This window comes from Hyla sarda, chromosome 4 (assembly GCF_029499605.1).
Source record: "Hyla sarda isolate aHylSar1 chromosome 4, aHylSar1.hap1, whole genome shotgun sequence".
Taxonomy (NCBI): domain Eukaryota; kingdom Metazoa; phylum Chordata; class Amphibia; order Anura; family Hylidae; genus Hyla; species Hyla sarda.
This window is the reverse complement of record NC_079192.1, coordinates 243,989,432-244,009,604: the sequence shown is the minus strand read 5'-3', so window position 1 is coordinate 244,009,604 and position 20,173 is coordinate 243,989,432. Positions and strand designations below refer to the sequence as shown.

General features: G+C 40.9%; 1 protein-coding gene across 2 annotated transcripts in view; it reads right to left on the bottom strand.

The window, feature by feature from the left end:
• Nucleotides 1-18,373, bottom strand: part of WNT2 (Wnt family member 2) — a 142,240-nt gene extending 123,867 nt beyond the window's left edge. The window contains exon 1 of one of the 2 annotated variants that reach the window (XR_008892668.1): nt 18,039-18,373. Coding sequence is in view for 1 of the 2 variants with exons in the window: in XM_056573851.1 (XP_056429826.1) it covers nt 18,039-18,121 (83 nt within the window). In the remaining variant the exon portion in view is untranslated. The remainder of the gene's footprint in view (nt 1-18,038) is intronic. The other variant, XM_056573851.1, reaches the window with a different exon arrangement.
• Nucleotides 18,374-20,173: the final 1,800 nt, after the last annotated feature.

The following is a 20,173-nucleotide window of genomic DNA, read 5'->3' as shown; positions in this document are numbered from 1 at the left end:
TTTGGTTCGGGCGTGTTTGCATGCATCCATGGGGCTCTTGGTCGTTGGGCGAGTATGAAGGGGGCGGGATTATGGGGGTGCAATTTAGTGCAGGAGGCCAGAAGCCACTAAAAAAAATTAGATAGCCCAACTGGCGGCAGCACTTGTCAGTCCGCCCCTGTATAAAACATACATGCATACACATATCATACATACACTGGCCACTGCCCCCTATATCATACATTACATACATACACCCGCCACTGCCCCCATCATACATTACATACACACACACACACACATCATACACACATCCACTCAAACCATACATATACACCATACATATGCACACATCATACATACACCCGACGCTGTTCCCCCATCATACATTACATGCATACATCACGCACATACACACATCATATATACACAGACATCATACACACATGATATAAGCAAAAAGAAAATTAGCCAGCACATCAACCTAATACACGGGTGCACACGTGTATTAGGTTGTTGTGCTGGCTAATTTTCTTTTTGCTTGTATTTACTACACAGAGGGAATGGCACCCTCTTTAGCTGTGCACCCCTCCCCCTTTCTCCCAGGTGGTGTTTTAAATTGTATATGGATCCAGCATGTCACCCAGTCAGAGGCTATATGCCCAGCAGAGGTGAGCTGGTATCTGAGTGTTAGGCTCAGAATGTGTGTTCGGGTCCCATCCTGAATGAGGCCACCTCCCCGTGGTGGATGGGGGACACGTTTTTGATCAAAAAAGTGCGCTAAGAGCCTCCATTTTTTGACCAAGAGTGCTGCTGCAATCTTCTTTTTTGTATACTCTGTATTTGCCACAGCAGTGTGCACCCGTGTATTAGGTTGTTGTGCTGGCTAATTTTCTTTTTGCTTGTATTTACTACACAGGGGGAATGGCACCCTCTTTAGCTGTGCACCCCTCCCCCTTTCTCCCAGGTGGTGTTTTAAATTGTATATGGATCCAGCATGTCACCCAGTCAGGGGCTATATGCCCAGCAGAGGTGAGTTGGTCTCTGAGTGTTAGGCTCAGAATGTGTGTTAGGGTCCCATCCTGAATGAGGCCACCTCCCCGTGGAGGATGGGGGACACGTTTTTGATCAAAAAAGTGCGCTAAGAGCCTCAATTTTTTGACCAAAAGTGCTGCTGCAATCTTCTTTTTTGTATACACATGATATATACACAGACATCATACACACATCATATATACACAGACATCATACACACATCATATATACACAGACATCATACACACATCATATATACACAGACATCATACACACATCATATATACACAGACATCATACACACATCATATATACACAGACATCATACACACATCATATATACACAGACATCATACACACATCATATATACACAGACATCATACACACAATATATACACAGACATCATACACACATCACACACAGATATCATACACACACCCGCCGCTGCCCCCATCATACATTACATACACATACACACACACCCAGGGCTGCCATCAGGAATTTTGTGGCCCCTTACACAGCTCACGCCTGAGCCCCCTGGACACCCCTCACAACACCGCCAATTGCACATATCACGTTGCGTGTCCTATGACGTACAACATGATACCAGTATCAGCAATACAAATCAGGCTGCTACCCCCCATGCACTTTTATCCCCTCTCCCCTTGATCAACCCCCTGTGCTATATCGTTTGCCCCCCCCTCTGATCCCTCGTGCCACTTTATTCTGTTTCTACCCAGTGCACTTTTCAGTAAAAATGATGTTATCTTTATTCTGTAGTTCCATACGATTACACCAATAACCAATTTTTATAGGGTTTGTTTTATTTAACTATATATAAAAAAGAAAACTTTTGTACAAAAAGTAGTATACTTAAAGGGGTACTCCGGCCCCAAGACATCTTATCTCCTATCCACAGGATAGGGCATAAGATGTCTGATCGTGGGGGTCCCGCCGTGATAATCACACCCTGCCCCCTCAATGCAAGTGTATGGGAGGGGACGTCACGCCCCCTCCCATAGACTTGCATTGAGGGGGCCTGGCATGATGTCACATGGGGGCGAAGTTGTCTCGTCACGATACTCCATCCCCATGGTCGGGAGGCATAACACAGAGCTTCCAGCGTTTCCTGCAGTGCTTACAGGTGGGTGCTGCATGCTAGATTGTGGGGGTCCTCAGCGGCGGAACCCCCGCAATCAGACATCTTATCCCCTATCCTTTGGATAGGGGATAAGATGTCTTGGGGCCAGAGTACCCCTTTAAAATCATCCTTTTCTGACCCCTATAACTTTCGAATTTTTCCATATACTGGGATGTGAGAGGGCTCACCTTTTGCGCTTTGATCCGTAGTTTTCATTGGTACCAATTTTTGTTTTTGATAAGACTTTTTGATTACTTTTTATTTATTTTTTATTGTATATGAAATAACTTAAAATTAGCAATTGTGGACTTTGGAATTATTTTTACAATCACGCCATTGACCATGAGGCTTATTTAACGTTATATTGTGATAGTTTGGACATTTACACACGCGGCAATACCACATGTTTGGATTCTTAAATTATTTTAAAAAATGGCAAATAGGGTGTGTGTGGTGGGTGTGTTAAATGCAGTGAGTGTGAATTTTATAGTGCAGTGTTTTTCAAACAATGTATGTCCAGCTGTTGCAAAACTACAAGCATGCCCAGACAACCGTCGTCTCTCAGGGAATGCTGGGAGTTGTAGTTTTGTAACAGCTGAAGGCACCCTGTTTGAAAAACACAGATATAGGTATTTGTGTGTGAGTGTGTATGTACTATAGGTTACCTTATCATGATACACATTCCCCTATACAGGAACTTCTTCCTGGGCCTCCATAGCACAGCAGTCAGGCTCCTCCCACCCATGTGACCGATCACATGGTAATGACATAATCGAAGGTCCTCTGCCTCCCATACACAGCCCGATATTCGGCAGTTAATCGCCGCCAGCCTGTAAGAGCCTCATACAGGGAGGAGAGGACAGATGGCAGTAAGTATTGGTCGCAGCTGCCAGTGGAAGCAGGAGACTGATGTTTTAACAGCAGTCTTTTGCTTCTGTGCTTGGGTGCTGCAGGGGGATGCAGCAGAGGGCCCGGGCCCCTGGAAACCAGGGCCCCTTACTGGGGTACTGGCTGTACCCCCCTGATGGCGGCCCTGCACTCACCATACACACACACAGACATCATACACACATCACACATACACTCAAACCATACATATGCACATATCATACATACACCCGCCGCTGCCCCCCATCAAACATTACATACACATCACACATACATCATAGACACATCATATATACACAGACATCATACACACATCATATACACACATCACACACACACTCACACCATACATATGCACACATCATACATACACCCACCGCTGACACCCCCCCCCTAATTATACATTACATACATATACAACCACCCTTCCCGCTGCCTGCATGCTTGGCCTCCTCACCTGAGCTTCACACCACCCCGCTCTACATTACACAAGAAGCAGGGGGAGAGCGAGGACGAACACAGCTCGGTACACAGCTCCTCCCATCCCCCTCCCCCTGCTCTGTCTCCACAGGACCCAATCTACCACGGAGAGTCTGCAAGTTTGCACGGGGAAAACACAGAGCAGGGGGGGAGAGAGGAGAGGACGCACTGCACGGGGCTAGGGAGGATTTCTGTGTGTGAAGGAGGACAGACTGCACGGGCTGGGGAGGAAATCTCACCTCACACCGGCACCTCAGGGGCTAAAAGCAGACTTGTGCGTGCGCAGCGAACGTCTGCAAATCTGCTCCCAGCTACAATCATGAAGACAGACAGAAACGCCGGTGGGGGAGGGTTCTCTGAGCAGCGGCCCTCGGCTACTGAAATCAGCTGGGGGCCGCCGCCGCCCCCTCCATACACCCTGAACGCCGGTGTGAAGTGCAGACTTACATCGGCTCCTGCACCTCACAACGGCATTAAAGAAAAATAAGGGGGAAGTCGGTCTGTCCCTGTTAGCCCGATACAGGGCTAAATCTATGAAAAATTCACCTGCCCGGCGCCCGGAACTACTTGTCCTGGGCGTTGGGTGATAGGATTCAGATTATTGCAGGGATGGGGAAATCCTATCAATAGTCCCTAGCCCTATGTTATACACTGCTTAAAAAAAAAAAAAAAAAAAAAAAGGGACCACAAACAACACAATGTAACTCCAAGTCAATCACACTTCTATGAAATCCCACTGTCCACATGCTGTTGTGCAAATGGAACAGACAACATGTGGAAATGATGTGGCAATTAGCAAGATACCCCCAATAAAGGAGTGGTTCTGCAGGTGGTGACCACAGACCACTTTTCAGTTCCTATGCTTCCTGGATAGTAGCATGAGACGGAATCTACAACCCACACAAGTGGCTCAGGTAGTGCAGCTCATCCAGGATGGTACATCAATGCGAGCTGTGGCAAGAAGGTTTGCTGTGTCTGTCAGCATAGTGTCCAGAGCATGGAGGAGCATGGCAGCTACCACTTCTATAGGAAGGCTATTCCATGGATCCACTACTCTATCAGTAAAGTGATACTTCATGATATTACTTTTAAACCTTTTCTCCTCTAATTTAAAACTATGTTCTCTTGTGGCAGTTGTTCTTCTTTTAAATATGCTCTCCTCCATTACAGTGTTGATTCCCTTTATGTATTTAAAAGTTTCTATCATATTCCCTCTGTCTCGTCTTTCTTCCAAGCTATACATGTTAAGGTCCTTTAACCTTTCCTGGTAAGTTTTATCCTGCAATTCATGTACTAGTTTAGTAACTCTTCTCTGAACTCTCTCTAGAGCAGTGGTTCTCAACCTTTTTGGCGACTGTACCCCCGAAGGCTGAAAGTATGTGCGCAGGGTACCCACGAACAAAAGGAGTGTTCTTACCTTTATACTAATGCATGCCCCCTCCATCTTAATCCCTTTGTGCTATTATTCCCCCTCCATATTTATCCCCTTGTGCCATTATTCCCCCTCCATCTTTATCTTTTGGATAGGGATAACATGTCTAAGTGCCGGAGTACCCCTTTAATCACCTTGTGCTATTATTCCTCCTCAATCTTAATCCCCTTGTGCTATTATTTCCCGCTCCATCTTTATCCTCTTGCACCATTATTCCCCCTCCATCTTAATCCACCTGTACTATTATTCCCCCTCCATATTAATCCCCTTGTGCTATTATTCCCCCCTCCATCTTTATACCCTTGTCCCATTATTCCCACTCCATCTTAATCCCCTTGTTCCATTATTCCCTCCTCCATCTTAATCCCCTTGTACCATTATTCCCCCCCTCCATCTTAATCCCTTTGTGCTATTATTATCAAATATGGCAAAAGGGGATCAGGGGGAGGGGGGAATAATAGCACAAGTGGATTAAGATGGAGGGGGAATAATGGGACAAGGGGATAACGATGGCGGAGGGAATAATGGGACAAGGGGATTAAGATGGAGGAGGGAATAATGGGACAAGGGGATAAAGATGGAGGGGGGATATTGGCACAAGGGGATAAAGATGGAGGAGGAATAATAACACAAGGGGATACAGATGGAGGGAGGATAATAACACAAGGGGATAAAGATGGAGGAGGAATAACAACACAAGGGGATAAAGATGGAGGAGGAATAACAACACAAGGGGATAAAGATGGAGGAGGAATAATGACACAAGGGGATAAAGATGGAGGGAGGATAATAACACAAGGTGATAAAGATTGAGGAGGAATAATAGCACAAGGGGATTAAGATGGAGGAGGAATAATAACACAAGGGGATAAAGATGGAGGAGGAATAATAGCACAAGGAGATTAAGATGAAGGAGGAATAAATAATAGCACAAGGGGATTAAGATGGGGGGGGGGGGTAATCAACCCTCCATATTAATCCCCTTGCGCCATTATTCCCCCTCCATCTTTATCCACTTGCGCCATTATTCCCCCCTCCTCTGATCCCCTTTTGCCATATCGGATAATAATGGCACAAGGGGATTAATATGGAGAGTTGATTATCCCTCCCTCCATCTAAATCCCCTTTTGCCATTTTCCCCCTTCCATATTAATCCCCTTGTGCCATTATTATTGATATGGCAAAAGGGGATCATAGGAAGGGGGAATGGCGCAAAGGGATTAAGATGGAAGGGGAGAGGGATAATGGAGGTGGGGGGATGGGGATAAAAAGCACAGGGCATTAAATTTTAATGCCTTGTGCTTTATTACTCCCCATCCCCCCCACCATTATCCCTCTCCCCTCCATCTTAATGCCTTGTGCTCCGTCCCATACATCCCCCCTCCGTGCCATACAGTTGTTTTTAACTTTTTGTTTTTATCCTTTACCTGGCGTCATGCGGTCCCCTGTGGCCTGTCCTTAGATGCAGCGCGCCCAGTTCGGCGGGGCCGCACTGACGTGCCGCGGCTACTGTACAGTGAGCTGCCGCGGCCGTTCTCCGCTATGCGCTGTCAAATACTGGCCAATGCATGGCTAGTATTTGACAGCGCTTTCGCGTACCCCCTGACAGCCCCTGGCGTACCCCTAGGGGTACACATACCCCAGGTTGAGAACCCAGGCTCTAGAGTATCTATATCCTTCTATAGGCCTTATATATTTACAGTGCATGTTCTTAAGGGGGAAAAAATTATTTTTCTTTAGAGAAGTGTGTTTGTATACCGTAGGGGTACTTTTGTCTGTTTGTACCAAGGAATTTTTATAAAGATAATTTTTTTTTAAGGTTAAATCCCTCAATTTTTTTTTTACCTCGATGTAGGTTTCCAAACAATTAAAAGGGCAGCTAGGAGCAGGTTTTAGGCTCTTCTAAAGTATTTTTTCCTCATTAGCTTTCCAAACATAATTACTAACATTACCGTATTTTTCGCTCCATAAGACGCACCTGACCATAAGATGCACCTAGGTTTTAGAGGAGAACAAGAAAAAAACATTCTGAACCAAACGGGTACTAAAATATTTAGGACCCCCCTTGTGGCCAGCAGGACCCCCCTTGTGGCCAGCAGGACCCCCCCCCCCTTGTGGCCAGCAGGACCCCCCCTTGCAGTTGCTAACCAGTACTTCACTACCGCTGCCCTGTTCTGCCATCTGCATAATGGAGTCTATGGAGGAGCATATGACACACACGTCACTCTGCTTCCTCCATAGCGTTACGCTGGGCGCAGGGGAGTGACGTGTGTGTCACATGCTCCTCCATAAGACTCCATTATGGAGACAGGTGAACGGGACAGTGGAAGTAAAGGGCATAGCAGAACGGGGCAGCGGTGTGAATAATAGAACGGGGCAGCGGAGCACTTCGCCTTTCAGACCCAGGAGCAGGTAAGCGTCAGCAGCCTCCCCTCTGCAGCCTTCCCTGCACTTCGGCACACACACATTAGCACTCCGTAAGACGCACAGACATTTCCTTCCCACTTTTGGGGGAGAAAGTGCGTCTTATGGAGCGAAAAATACGGTGTATATCTTTTGACTTCTCCGATTTGTCTATAATGTTAATGCTTTTCTTCTCTTTTGGTAGGTTTTTGTAGAGTTTTCCTCCCCGTATTCCCCTTTTGTGATTTTTATTTCTTTTTTTCAGTCTGTGTTACCCTTTTGTATATTCCCTTTTTCCATTGTTTCTTGGAATTTAGTTGTTCCTGGCATGGGATCATTAACGACAATGGACATAAATGTATGTCATGGTGCAGTGGTACTTAACGCACCATGGCAAAAAAGGACTTCTAGGTGTGATGGGATTCAATGGCGCTGAACAGGAGCAGACAAATCAGGTAGGACGGAGAATGGCTTTATTTAAACAATGCAACAGGTTTCACCGCAGGTGCACTTCATCAGGCATGATTCTGCCTGATCATGCCTGATGAAGCCGCACCTGCGGTGAAACGCGTTGCATTGTTTTAATAAAGCCATTCTCCGTCCTACCTGATGGGTCTGCTCCTGTTCAGTGCCATTGAATCCCATCACACCTAGAATTCATTTTTTGCCATTGTCTTGCTCGGATGGGAAGGCTGCAGACTGGACCGGTCTCTCACTCACTCTGACCACTGTGGTGTGTGAGCTTACACAACCGCTTATGGTAAGGGAATTTCCCATTGTATTTGTGGACCCCTCACCTTGCGGTATTACGCTATGGAGCGCTCTTTTTTCCCTTTTTAACGCACCATGGCGTACATTTATGCGCTCCGTCATGACCACAAGCACCGGACAAGTGCTCGTATCATGCGCGGCAGGTCCTGGCTGCTATCAGCGATCGGGCTGATGTCTGCCATTAACCCCTTTGAGTGCGGTACTTTAAATGGATGATCGGAACGCTCACATCGCTGCCGTGGGGATCCGATCATCCAGCATGGCAGCCGGAGGTCCCCTCAACTGGCTCCGGCCGTCTGCCAGGGTCTTCTGCTCTGGTCTGAGATCGAGCAGACCAGAGCAGAAGATCGCTGATAAAACTGATCAGTGCTATGCCCTATGCATAGCACTGAACAGTATTAGCAATCAAAGGATTGATAAAGATAGTCCCCTATGAGGACTATTAAATTGTAAAAATTAAAGTAAAAAAAGTAAAAAAAAAATAGTAAAAAAAATTTGAAAAATTCCCTCCCCTAATAAAAATGTCCTTTTTTCCCCATTTTACCCCCATAAAGTGTAAAAAAAATAATAATAATTAATACACATATTTGGTATATTTGCGTAAATGTCCGAACTATTAAAATATAATGTTATTGATCCCATACGGTGAACGGCGTGAACTTAAAAAAATTTTTAAAAAAAAAGCATAATTGCTGCTTTTTTGGTCACATTTTATTTAAAAAGTAAAAAAATTTATAAAAGTTTTATATACACAAATGTGGTATCAATAAAAAGTACAGATCATGGCGCAAAAAATGAGCCCCCATACCGCTGCTTATACGGAAAAATGAAAAAGTTATAGGTCATCAAAATAGAAAGATTTTAAACATACTAATTTGGTAAAAAAGTTAGCAATTTGTTTTTAAGCGCAACAATAATAGAAAAGTATATAATCATGGGTTTAATTTTAATTGCATTGACCCACAGAATAAAGAAAACATGTCATTTTTACCATAAGTTTTATGGCGTGAAAACGAAACCTTCCAAAATTAGCAAAATTGTGATTTCCTTTTTAATTTCCCCACACAAATAGTATTTTTTGGGTTGCGCTATACATTTTATGGTAAAATGAGTGATGTCATTACGCAGGACAACTGGTCGCGCAAAAAACATGCCCTCATACTAGTCTGTGGTTAAAAACATAAGAGTTATGATTTTTTGAAGACTAGGAGGAAAAAACAAAAATGCAAAGCTAAAATACGCCTGGTCCTTAAGGTCAAAATGGGCTTGGTCCGTAAGGGGTTAAAGGAGACGAAGAGAGCTGAATGGCTTTCCCATAGAGATATATAGAGGGGGCGTGGCGGCCCCCGCTTTGGGCTGGGGGCGTGACGTGCCACTTCAAAGGAGAGCCGGGGCCCCGTACAGGAGATCGCAGGGGTCCCAGTGGTCGGATCCTCCACGATAAAAAACTTATTCACTATCCTGCACTATGGTGTATGAAGTTTGATAAAGAGTCGTGTGTAGAAAATACTGAAAAGTCATGATCAGTCCTATATTGAGCAGTATAGGTAAGATCCTCTTGGGTTTCATCTATAGTGTGTATTTTTCTGTAGGATTGCGAAATATCGCCAAAATAGAAGGAATCATTGGGAATCCCTACTCCGTTGTATATTGCAGCAGCAAGGGGAGCTTGCCAGCTAGAATAGTCTATAATCAGCTGTCCTACTGTTCACATCTATGCTTGTCTGTGTTGTCAATTTTTACTTATTGATTACCCTGGAGGCAGATATAGTAAAATATAAGTATTGCAAATAAGACTTTTATCTAACATTGTGATACCCTTTACAATACACTTTTTTTTTTGAATACATATACCAAGAAACTATTACATACGGTAATCTAAGCATGCATGAAGTATAGACATACACATCATAAGAGTAGAAGTTTTTTCCCTTTGCTTTTGTTACAATGGGACACAAAAACCTTCTCTATACTAAGACACTCTCATACCTCAGAGCATTCATAAAATTCAGCGCTGGCATTTTTTTTATTTATATTTATTACCTTTTAACATTAAACAGTGTACAGGGCCCTATTATCAAAACAAGTCTGCAGTGTTGGCAATATCATATATATATATATATATATATATATATATATATATATATATATATATATATATATTAGATGATATCCTTTTAGTGCCAGTGTTCTTTTTCTATATTTAATATTACTAAACCCACTTTCTGTAGACTGTAATGTCTTTTAAGTGCCCATTTTTCCATGACTGCTGCTGAGATGGTTTTCCTCAGTCACTGCAGATGCAAAAACAACTGTAAGAAAAGAATCTGTGTGCTGGTGAACACCAGTTGTTATTGCAAGGTAAATATTTTAAAAGTAATCTTGTTTTTTTTCATATACTTTGGAGCTGCACACACTTTTGGAGGATGACCAATTTTTATACTATAGTGAATATGTTGCAACCTGCAAGCAGCATGTTATAAGGCAGGAGGATCTGAGTAGTGTGATATATAGGTTTGTAAAAATATATACTCTGTAAATATTTTATTGGCAAAGTTATATATAACAGTTATTGTAAAGAATATATATCATGGTGCTGTAGTCTAGTTTACATTGCCTGGCTATAGTCCGAAGTGCCTAAAAGAAAATCTTCATATTGATGTGGTTTTTTTTTAGATGTAAATGGTTTGGTAAACAATACCTATCATCATACTATGTTATATTACAATAATTAGAAGGTAAATATAACCAAACATAAAAAATTACCTTTGGAAGCAAAGTGACAAATACAGTCATAATGTTATAAGATAGCCACCTTGTAAACAGTTCATTTGAGGTGCCATCTTGAGATTGGGCATGCCCTTGGATTTCAAGCTAGTATGCTCTGCAGCCACAAAAGTCAGTCACAGCTCACTGTCTTTCTTATCAGTACATATAAAGCACAGCAATTACTCTGTATATTACTGAAACCATAGTGCCTACTTGTGAGACTGGTCAATGAATATGCAATGTTTAAAGGGGTATTCCAGGATTTTTTTTTATTAGACTATGCTACAGGGGCTGTAAAGTTAGTGTTGTTCATAATATAGTGTCTGTACCTGTGTGTGACGGTTTTCTCACAATTCTTCTGTGATTTTACCGCGGCGATCCCGAACAGCTCCCTGAGCTAGCCGGGCACTTTTACTTTCTTTTTTAGCCGCGCCGCTCAGCTTTGAGCGTGCAGCTAAAATGTTAATAGCGCGCGGCACCGCGATCAGTGCCGCACACTATTAGAGGCGGGTCCCGGCTTCACTATGACGCCGGGCCCGCCGCGATATGATGCGGGGTCACCGTGTGACCCCGAGTTATATCGCAGCACCGGGACCCAGGACGTACCCATACGTCCTGGGTCCTTAACCCCTTCAGGACCAAGCCCATTTTGGCCTTAAGGACCGGAGCGTTTTTTGCACATCTGACCACTGTCACTTTAAACATTAATAACTCTGGAATGCTTTTAGTTAGCATTCTGATTTCGAGAATGTTTTTTCGTGACATATTCTACTTTAACATAGTGGTAATTTTTTGTCGATACTTGCATCCTTTCTTGGTGAAAAATCCGTAAATTTGATGAAAATGTTGAAAATTTTGCATTTTTCTAACTTTGAAGCTTTCTGCTTGTAAGGAAAATGGATATTACGAATACATTTTTTTTTTGGTTCACATATACAATATGTCTACTTTATGTTTGCATCATAAAATTGACGTGTTTTTACTTTTGGAAGACAGCAGAGGGCTTCAAAGTTCAGCAGCAATTTTCCGATTTTTCACAAAATTTTCAAACTCGGTATTTTTCAGGGACCAGTTCAGGTTTGAAGTGGATTTGAAGGGTCTTCATATTAGAAATACCCCATAAATTAACCCATTATAAAAACTATCCCCCCCCCCCCCAAAGTATTCAAAATGACATTCAGTCAGCGTTTTAACCCTTTAGGTGTTTCACACGAATAGCAGCAAAGTGAAGGAGAAAATTCACAATCTTCATTTTTTACACTCACATGTTCTTGTAGACCCAATTTTTGAATTTTTACAAGGGGTAAAAGGAGAAAATTTTTACTTGTATTTGTAGCCCAATTTCTCTCGAGTAAGCACATACCTCATATGTCTATGTAAAGTGTTCGGCGGGCGCAGTAGAGGGCTCAAAATGGAAGGAGCGACAAGGGGATTTTGGAGAGTACGTTTTTCTGAAACGGTTTTTGGGGGGCATGTTGCATTTAGGAAGCCCTTATGGTGCCAGAACAGCAAAAAAAAAACCACATGGCATACCATTTTGGAAACTAGACCCCTTGGGGAACGTAACAAGGGGTAAAGTGAGCCTTTATACCCCACAGGTGTTTTACGGCTTTTGCACATGTTAAAAAAAAAAAAAAAAAAAATGCTTGTTTTCCCAAAAAGTTTACATTTTTAAAAAGGGTAATAGCAGAAAAAACCCCCTAAAAATTTGAAGCCCAATTTCTCCCGATTCTGAAAACACCTCATATGGGGGTGAAAAGTGCTCTGCTGGCGCACTACAGGTCTCGGAAGAGAAGGAGTCACATTTGGCTTTTGAAAGCAAATTTTGCTCTGGGGGCATGCCGCATTTAGGAAGCCCCTATAGTGCCAGGACAGAAAAAAAAAAAAAAAAAAAACACACGGCATACCATTTTGGAAACTAGACCCCTCGGGGAACGTAACAAGGGGTTAAGTGAACCTTTATACCCCACAGGTGTTTCACGACTTTTGCATATGTAAAAAAAAAAAAATTTAATTTTTACCTAAAATGCTTGTTTTCCCAAAAATTTAAAATTTTTAAAAAGGGTAAAAGCAGAAAATACCCCCCAAAATTTGTAACACAATTTCTCCCGAGTACGGCGATACCCCATATGTGACCCTAAACTGTTGCCTTGAAATACGACAGGGCTCCAAAGTGAGAGCGCCATGCCCATTTGAGGCCTAAATTAGGGACTTGCATAGGGGTGGACATAGGGGAATTCTACGCCAGTGATTCCCAAAGAGGGTGCCTCCAGCTGTTGCAAAACTCCCAGCATGCCTGGACAGTCAACGGCTGTCCGACAATACTGGGAGTTGTTGTTTTGCAACAGCTGGAGGCTCCGTTTTGGAAACAGTGGAGTACCACCCGTTTTTCATTTTTATTGGGGAGGGGGGCTGTGTAGGGGTATGTGTATATGTACTGTTTTTTACTTTTTATTTTATTTTGTGTTAGTGTAGTGCTTTTAGGGTACAGTCGCCTGGGCGGGGGGTTCACAGTGGTTTCTCGCTGGCAGTTTGAGCTGCGACAGAAAATTTGCCGCAGCTCAAACTTGCAGCCAGATACTTGCTGTAAACCTCCGCCCCGCCCATGTGAGTGTACCCTGTACATTCACATTGGGGGGGGACGGGACATCCAGATGTTGCAAAACTACAACAGCTGGTACGTCCTGGGTTGGGAAGGGATTAAGTTAGGTCACCTTATTTGCTTGTACATCAGTCTAACATATCAGGAATTTTAACAAGTAATCGGCAGCTAATTAGTCTCTTCTAAATATACATACGCATGCATAACTCATGCATTCATACCAGCATAACATAGTAAAGAATAGCAGTTTAGCTAATGATAAAACATTGCTTTTTAGCCCCTATTGTTTTTAATTTGGGCAGCTGAATGGGGAAGATATTTCTATGATTGGCTGCTGCGGGCAATACACAATAAGGGTACGTCCATAACTACAGGATCTGCTGCGTATTTTTGCAGCATATATTGTGCAGCTGATTTTGCTACCCATTAAAGGGATATTCCAGGACCTTTTTATTTGACTATGCTACAGGGGCTGTAAAGTTAGTGTAATTCATAATATAATGTCTGTACCTGTGTGTGATGCTGGTCTCACAATTCTTCTATGATTATCGCCAAATATTAATTTTTAACATCATACAAAATTACTCATGTCTCAGGATTTCCCAGGTTGCAGTGCATCGAGACCTGACATTACTAGTCAGGTGATCAGAAGGAGCATATCCTGCTTCAACTTTGCAACCGCTGTAGGCCCCCTGGCTAGAAAACACTGTGTTTCAATAAGTGTGGTGTCTGATGTGTGGGAGGAAGGAAAGTGATCTCAAACTTTCATGCATGGAACTGTGGGATGTGTAGTTTAGAGAACAAAATGCAACAGGAAATGCTCAGTTCTAGCAGGTAAGTAATAAAATTACCTTATGGTGGAATACCCCTTTACCCTCAAATGGGCACCAAAATAAACTGCAGAAAATACAGCAGACCATTTTTATTTATTCCCCCAATGATCTTTCAACTGAGATTAAAAGTGTAAACACAGCAGCAGCAGTAGTAGTTAAAAGGTAGTGTAGAAATATGCACGTTAACTTTGTTTACTGGAAAAAGGGGCATCCTTTTTAAGTCCTTGACCTGTAGCAATAGGCCCAAAACTGAATACTGAATATAGTAATTACATACAGAATAGTTCTTAAATTGACACAATTAACAATGGTCCATTACTTTAGACCATATAAAAATAAATATTTACAGAAAGTTATGACATTATTTTGTTTATCATTGTTTCTTAACCCTTCTGTTCATACATTTACTTTAATCAGACAGAATATGTAGTGTAGTGATCAAAATAAAACAATAAAGCACTGGCAAAGCTCCAGCATCAGATTACAGTTATTTGCTACAGGTGTCATAGCAATCTCGTGAAAATCTTTGTGTCCAGTTAATTTTCTAACCATAATATAGGTGCCAGATTTTCACTTGAATTATATGTGCATCTATGGCCAGCCTTATCAACTTTAATTCCAGTTTAGAATGATAGTTTTAATGTACAACTGATAAATAACTTAAAATTTACTATGCTTATGTGTATGATCACAAAGTCTGAAAGAGTTTGGAAAATTGGACTACTATAAAAGTCAGCAGATATTCAAGCAACTATTGAAAGATCTGATTTTCCACTAACGGCCACAAAATATATTCTTACATAAAGTTAATTATATAGTATGTGAACTGGTTGTGCAATATTTTTATAAATCAGCATTAAATGCATTTTAGTTAAATCTAAACTTCTGTACTTTACATTTTCCAGTAGATTATGCTATATACTGTACACTGAAAATATACCACATTATCAAAGATTGTCTCTATACTTTTCCTATTAAAGATCACAATATCAACTAGTACTGACATAAACATGTAAATATTAAGTTGCTCAAAGTTAACCAGTAATAATTGCGTTCTATACATTGAACAAAATAACTCAAATGTAACATTGAAAATAATGTGATAAAAAGTTCTTAATAGCATTTTTGTTAACTATCCAAACTTAAAGTGGAGGTCTACTTAAGCTATTTAATTCTAACAGTAGGGTGCGACATATTTGGCAATTATCTACCATGTTATTACCAGAACTGTTCTTATGAAATGGTACATCTATTGCTAGACACAGTTGTAAATATTTTCACCAATTCCATAAAACGCAACGAAATTGTATCACAAGTAAATATCATAACATGGAATATCTCCACATGCACTTTTCTCTGACCATAGTAATTGTAGCATTTCCCAGTAATAAAGAAGAACAACTTTGAAGCATTAAACAGGTTATCTGGGAATAGAAGAACCTAACTTCCTTTTCCAGAAACAGAACCATTTTTTTCCCCCAGTTGGTGTGTGGTACTGTAGCACAGTTCCATTAAAACAATGGGAGCCAAGTGTAATACCACACACAACAGGTGTGTAGTTTTCTAACTCTAGAGACCTTTTTAACAAAGGGTGTTCTGACATATGATGTAATAATATGGCTGTAACTTTAGCTATTAAATAAAAAAAAATATAAAAATATTCAATCAATTGATTGGGGCTGAGTGGTAATATCAGATAGCACAAATCTGTCCGCTCACCTCCCGCAGCAACTCTGCACGGATCCGCCTGGACCAGGTGCACAACGTGATAAAGAAGAAGATAATCCAGCAGAGTCTGAGTTTTATCGATTTATTGCAGATAAAAGCAATACATCCACGGCAGTGGCAGAGTACTGAGTACAGAGTAATATTAGATACAGTTATGAACAAGTTTTTTTTTTTTTACTTTAAACCTGTACAACCCCTTAACCAGTCATTCCCTTCAGCCAACCACTGTTGGAACTCAAAAGGTCCCGCATTTGCCCTGCAGGAACATTCAGCACAACACGCACTGTCTATGGCAGCCAGTATTATGTATATGCAACGTACAAGCTTAACTTATATGCACTGTCCCAGCTTCTGACAGTATTTCATACTTCAGGAATGTATATCAGAACTGAACTAAGGCCAACAGTTGTATTTGCTCTTAAATATCATTTGCCGTTGAATCTTAGTTTAAAAGATAAAGAAAAAAATTTACAAAAAACATATGACTTGAAAAATACCAAGTCATATCAGGTCACTAGCAGTTCATTGGCTGGGATATTATTTGATGTTATTCCCAATGACAGCCAAGACACTGAAAGTAGACAGAAAAAAACCTGAAAAAAGTATCAAAGAAAAAAAAAAATCAGCATGGAGTGTCCATTGTAGAAATATTCTTATTTATATTAGACAAGTCTTAAAAGAAGATTATATCATCTGTGCCCAGATGTTCCCTATTACTTAAGAAAGTTTGAAAAGGTACCTTTAAAGTCAAATACATTGCCTTACAAGTTCATTCAAAAGACCAATATCTAAGTGTGGGGTACTACTTATATTTCACTGTTTTTAATCAGTTCTCTCTTTTTATCTATACACATATCCAATGGATAAAACAGATTAAGAATTTAAGAAGCAGGTCTAGTGTAAAATCCCACAAAAACCATGTCCAGAGGCAATAACTTCCATAAGCTAATTAGTAATTATCATTGACTGTTAAGTTATCAACCAAGGAAATAAATCGATCTGCATGGTGTTACTACATATATTGAATAGAATCTGCTCTTTTTTTGCTAACTGTAAAATATAATTCTGAAAACTAAATAACATAATTCCTTAACTTTAAACAGTAAGTGGTCTTTGCATGGTAATAAATGTATACTTCCATTCAAAAAGCTTAGTAGTGTGCATGTTATGCTCATGCAATGGAAATGACAACAATTCATGTTGGGTAGTAAATTGGGAAATGAATCATAATTTTCTGGTAATGTGTGACTGCTAAAAGTTGACCATTTCAGTATATAAAACTATTTAGTGACCTTGGTGTATATAGTAGGATAACATCTGCTGACCAGCAGCAGCATGACTGTAAAACCAGTTGTGAAGTGTTTATTTCATTAGCATTGGAAAAAACGTAAGTATAGACATTAGATGGCACTCCATTCAGTCAGCTGTAAGAGATGATTATAGCACTATCTGTTTTAGACAAAACCATCATTAAAATGCTGAGCTCTGCTGCATATTCCAGATTTTACCTTATTGAGCAAGATAAATCATACTGCTTGGGTTGTACACATGCCAAAAGAAAGTACATGTTTAAAGGGACAAGTAACGTGCAAGTTCTCAATTTCTAGGTATAAAAATAAAGGAAATAATTCAAAAAAATATTACACACACATACGTACGTACCAGAAAGCTTGCAAGTATATTCAAAGTATCTCTCCTTCCCCCTAACGAAAAGGTGAATAGGATTTACAACTAAACATTTTATTACCATAAGGTAGAAATTAGGCATACAGAAGCTATGAGACCAAGTTAACTAGTGCTTTTCCAGACAAAGGGGACCAGAGAATGAATCTCTCTTCTTAGTACAAAATATGAAACAACTCTATTTCCATTGTGATGTAATGAAACCCCCTTCCTCAGCCACATCATATTCCCTTTATTAATGATGCTACTATATTTTGGAATAAATCCGGTAACAACAGATCTAAAGACTTACCACCATGAAGTAGTTGCTTCAGGTGTCACAAACAGCAAGATGACAGGAGCAACAAACCAGATATCCAGGAACAAGGTGCTCATATTAAAAATCCCTCACTGCATATCAATATTAGTATAGAAAATCCCATGAGAGATGAGGAGAGAAAAGGGTAAAAAGGTTACTCTTTCAGCATTAAATATATAAAACAAGCCTGGTAATGTATCCGAAGCCTACAGTTCCTTGTCAGGCTCTGATCAGCTACTGTGATATGAAATTAAAAACTACAGGCAAAAAAATGACTTGGAACATTCTCAAATGACTTCAGCTCTGTCTCAGAATTAAATGGTTAGTGGGGAAGGGAACAAGAGGTAAGCTTATTTCATCTGTACTGAGCAGTGGAAGTACCGCTCTGGAGCTGATGGACGTTGCCTGCAGAAAGGGTGGGTGTATAACAATGATGTATAGAATGATGTCAAAAGACAAAAAAGGGATAACATAGAGAAGGGAGGGCTACAAAAAACACCTATGATTGACAATTAAACCCTGAAGTCACCTCTCAGCAACCTGAAACCCAAACAAGATTCAGTCAAACAAAAAGTGTATGAAAAAACTATATTAATATGATCCATGTGTCCCCCTCTTTTAAACTGTAGTCCAGAGAACTGAACATGTATCCTAAGCTGTGTTTTTTACTGTTCACATTCCTGCTAATGTCAAAGTCACAGAAAAATAGAGAAACAACTTGTGATAGTGTATTGTAATTAGAGTGCACTCCTTTTATGCTGCAAATGTGACTGCAGAGCCAAGTACAGACTAATTACATTCAAGAGCGTTGGTAACATTGCGAGGACTTTTGAGATCATTTTCTTGTGCTGTGCATTTACCACACTCCTAGATATTCATCATGGTCGCAGATTAATGCAAAGTTCTCTAGTTAATATACGATGCATTCTGACATTTACCATGAAATGCTTTGGAGCGTATATAAGCCCTAATGTCTATATATTTTAGTAAACTGACCCCCAAACTAAAGGCTTCCTGTATAATAGATATATATATATATATATATATTTTTTTTATGGCAAATTCTAGGTTTGCTTTAATATCTTACAACAAAAATATCTTACAACAAAAGAAAATAAATATAAAACTTATGTGATAAACATGGGTAAAAATGAATGGTGCCCTCAAGACCCATAGCATAAGATAACAAAGTGTTACAGAAATACAGGGTTAAGTGAGACATGAAACATTGGGTTACACATTCCTATAATGTAAACACAGATTTGGTCACTTCCAAGCTGTATATGGTTTTCTGACAAGTAAAGCTCAAGATTCATTATAGATTCTATCACATATGGCAGTTATATTGTGCAAGGAGTATACAATACTAAATGCACTGAAATAAATAGTAGTGGTTATATATTCTAGTGTTATAAAAAAAATTAAGTTTTTTTATTCACGCTAGATCATACAACTAATTTGATTGTTCCATTAAATGCACTAGATAGACAAAAGTGTAATTTATTACACCTTAGGCTACGTTCACACAGCCGTTTTCCCCAGTCTAGACTTTGTCCGTTATTGCCTCCAAAACGGACCATTCTATTAACGCGTCCAAACTGATGGTATTTATTGGCATCCGTTTGCATCAGTTTTTCATCCATTAGTATCAGATGTCTACAGACTCCTGCAGACAGGACTACTACTACTCCCATCATGGAACATACTTCTTTTCATGATGGGAGTAGTAGTTCCCTGGCTGTGGGAGTCTGCAAGCGGCTGGGAGGCTAGATTAGTGCTTGTACTACAACCCCCATCACGGAACAAAGTTTGTTACATGTTGGGGGTAGTAGTACAGGGGCTGAGGGATTGATTGCACTGAGTCTCACTTCTGAGACCCGATGCGATCATAAGTTATTACCAGGGGAGCGTGCGGCATGCTCCACAACCCTGCAATGTAGATCGTGTGTGTTTTTTTTTCAAATACCCCACAGGGAGCCCTGAATGGCCAGCAACGGGGGGCCATTCAGGGCTCCTGGCGGGGTTTTTAAGGTCATTAGCAAGGACTGTAATGTTGCACTACACTGGCGGCCGGGGAAGCATTGCGCTGCATTCCCCGGCTGCACTGATGCGCTGCAGGAGGGAAAGAT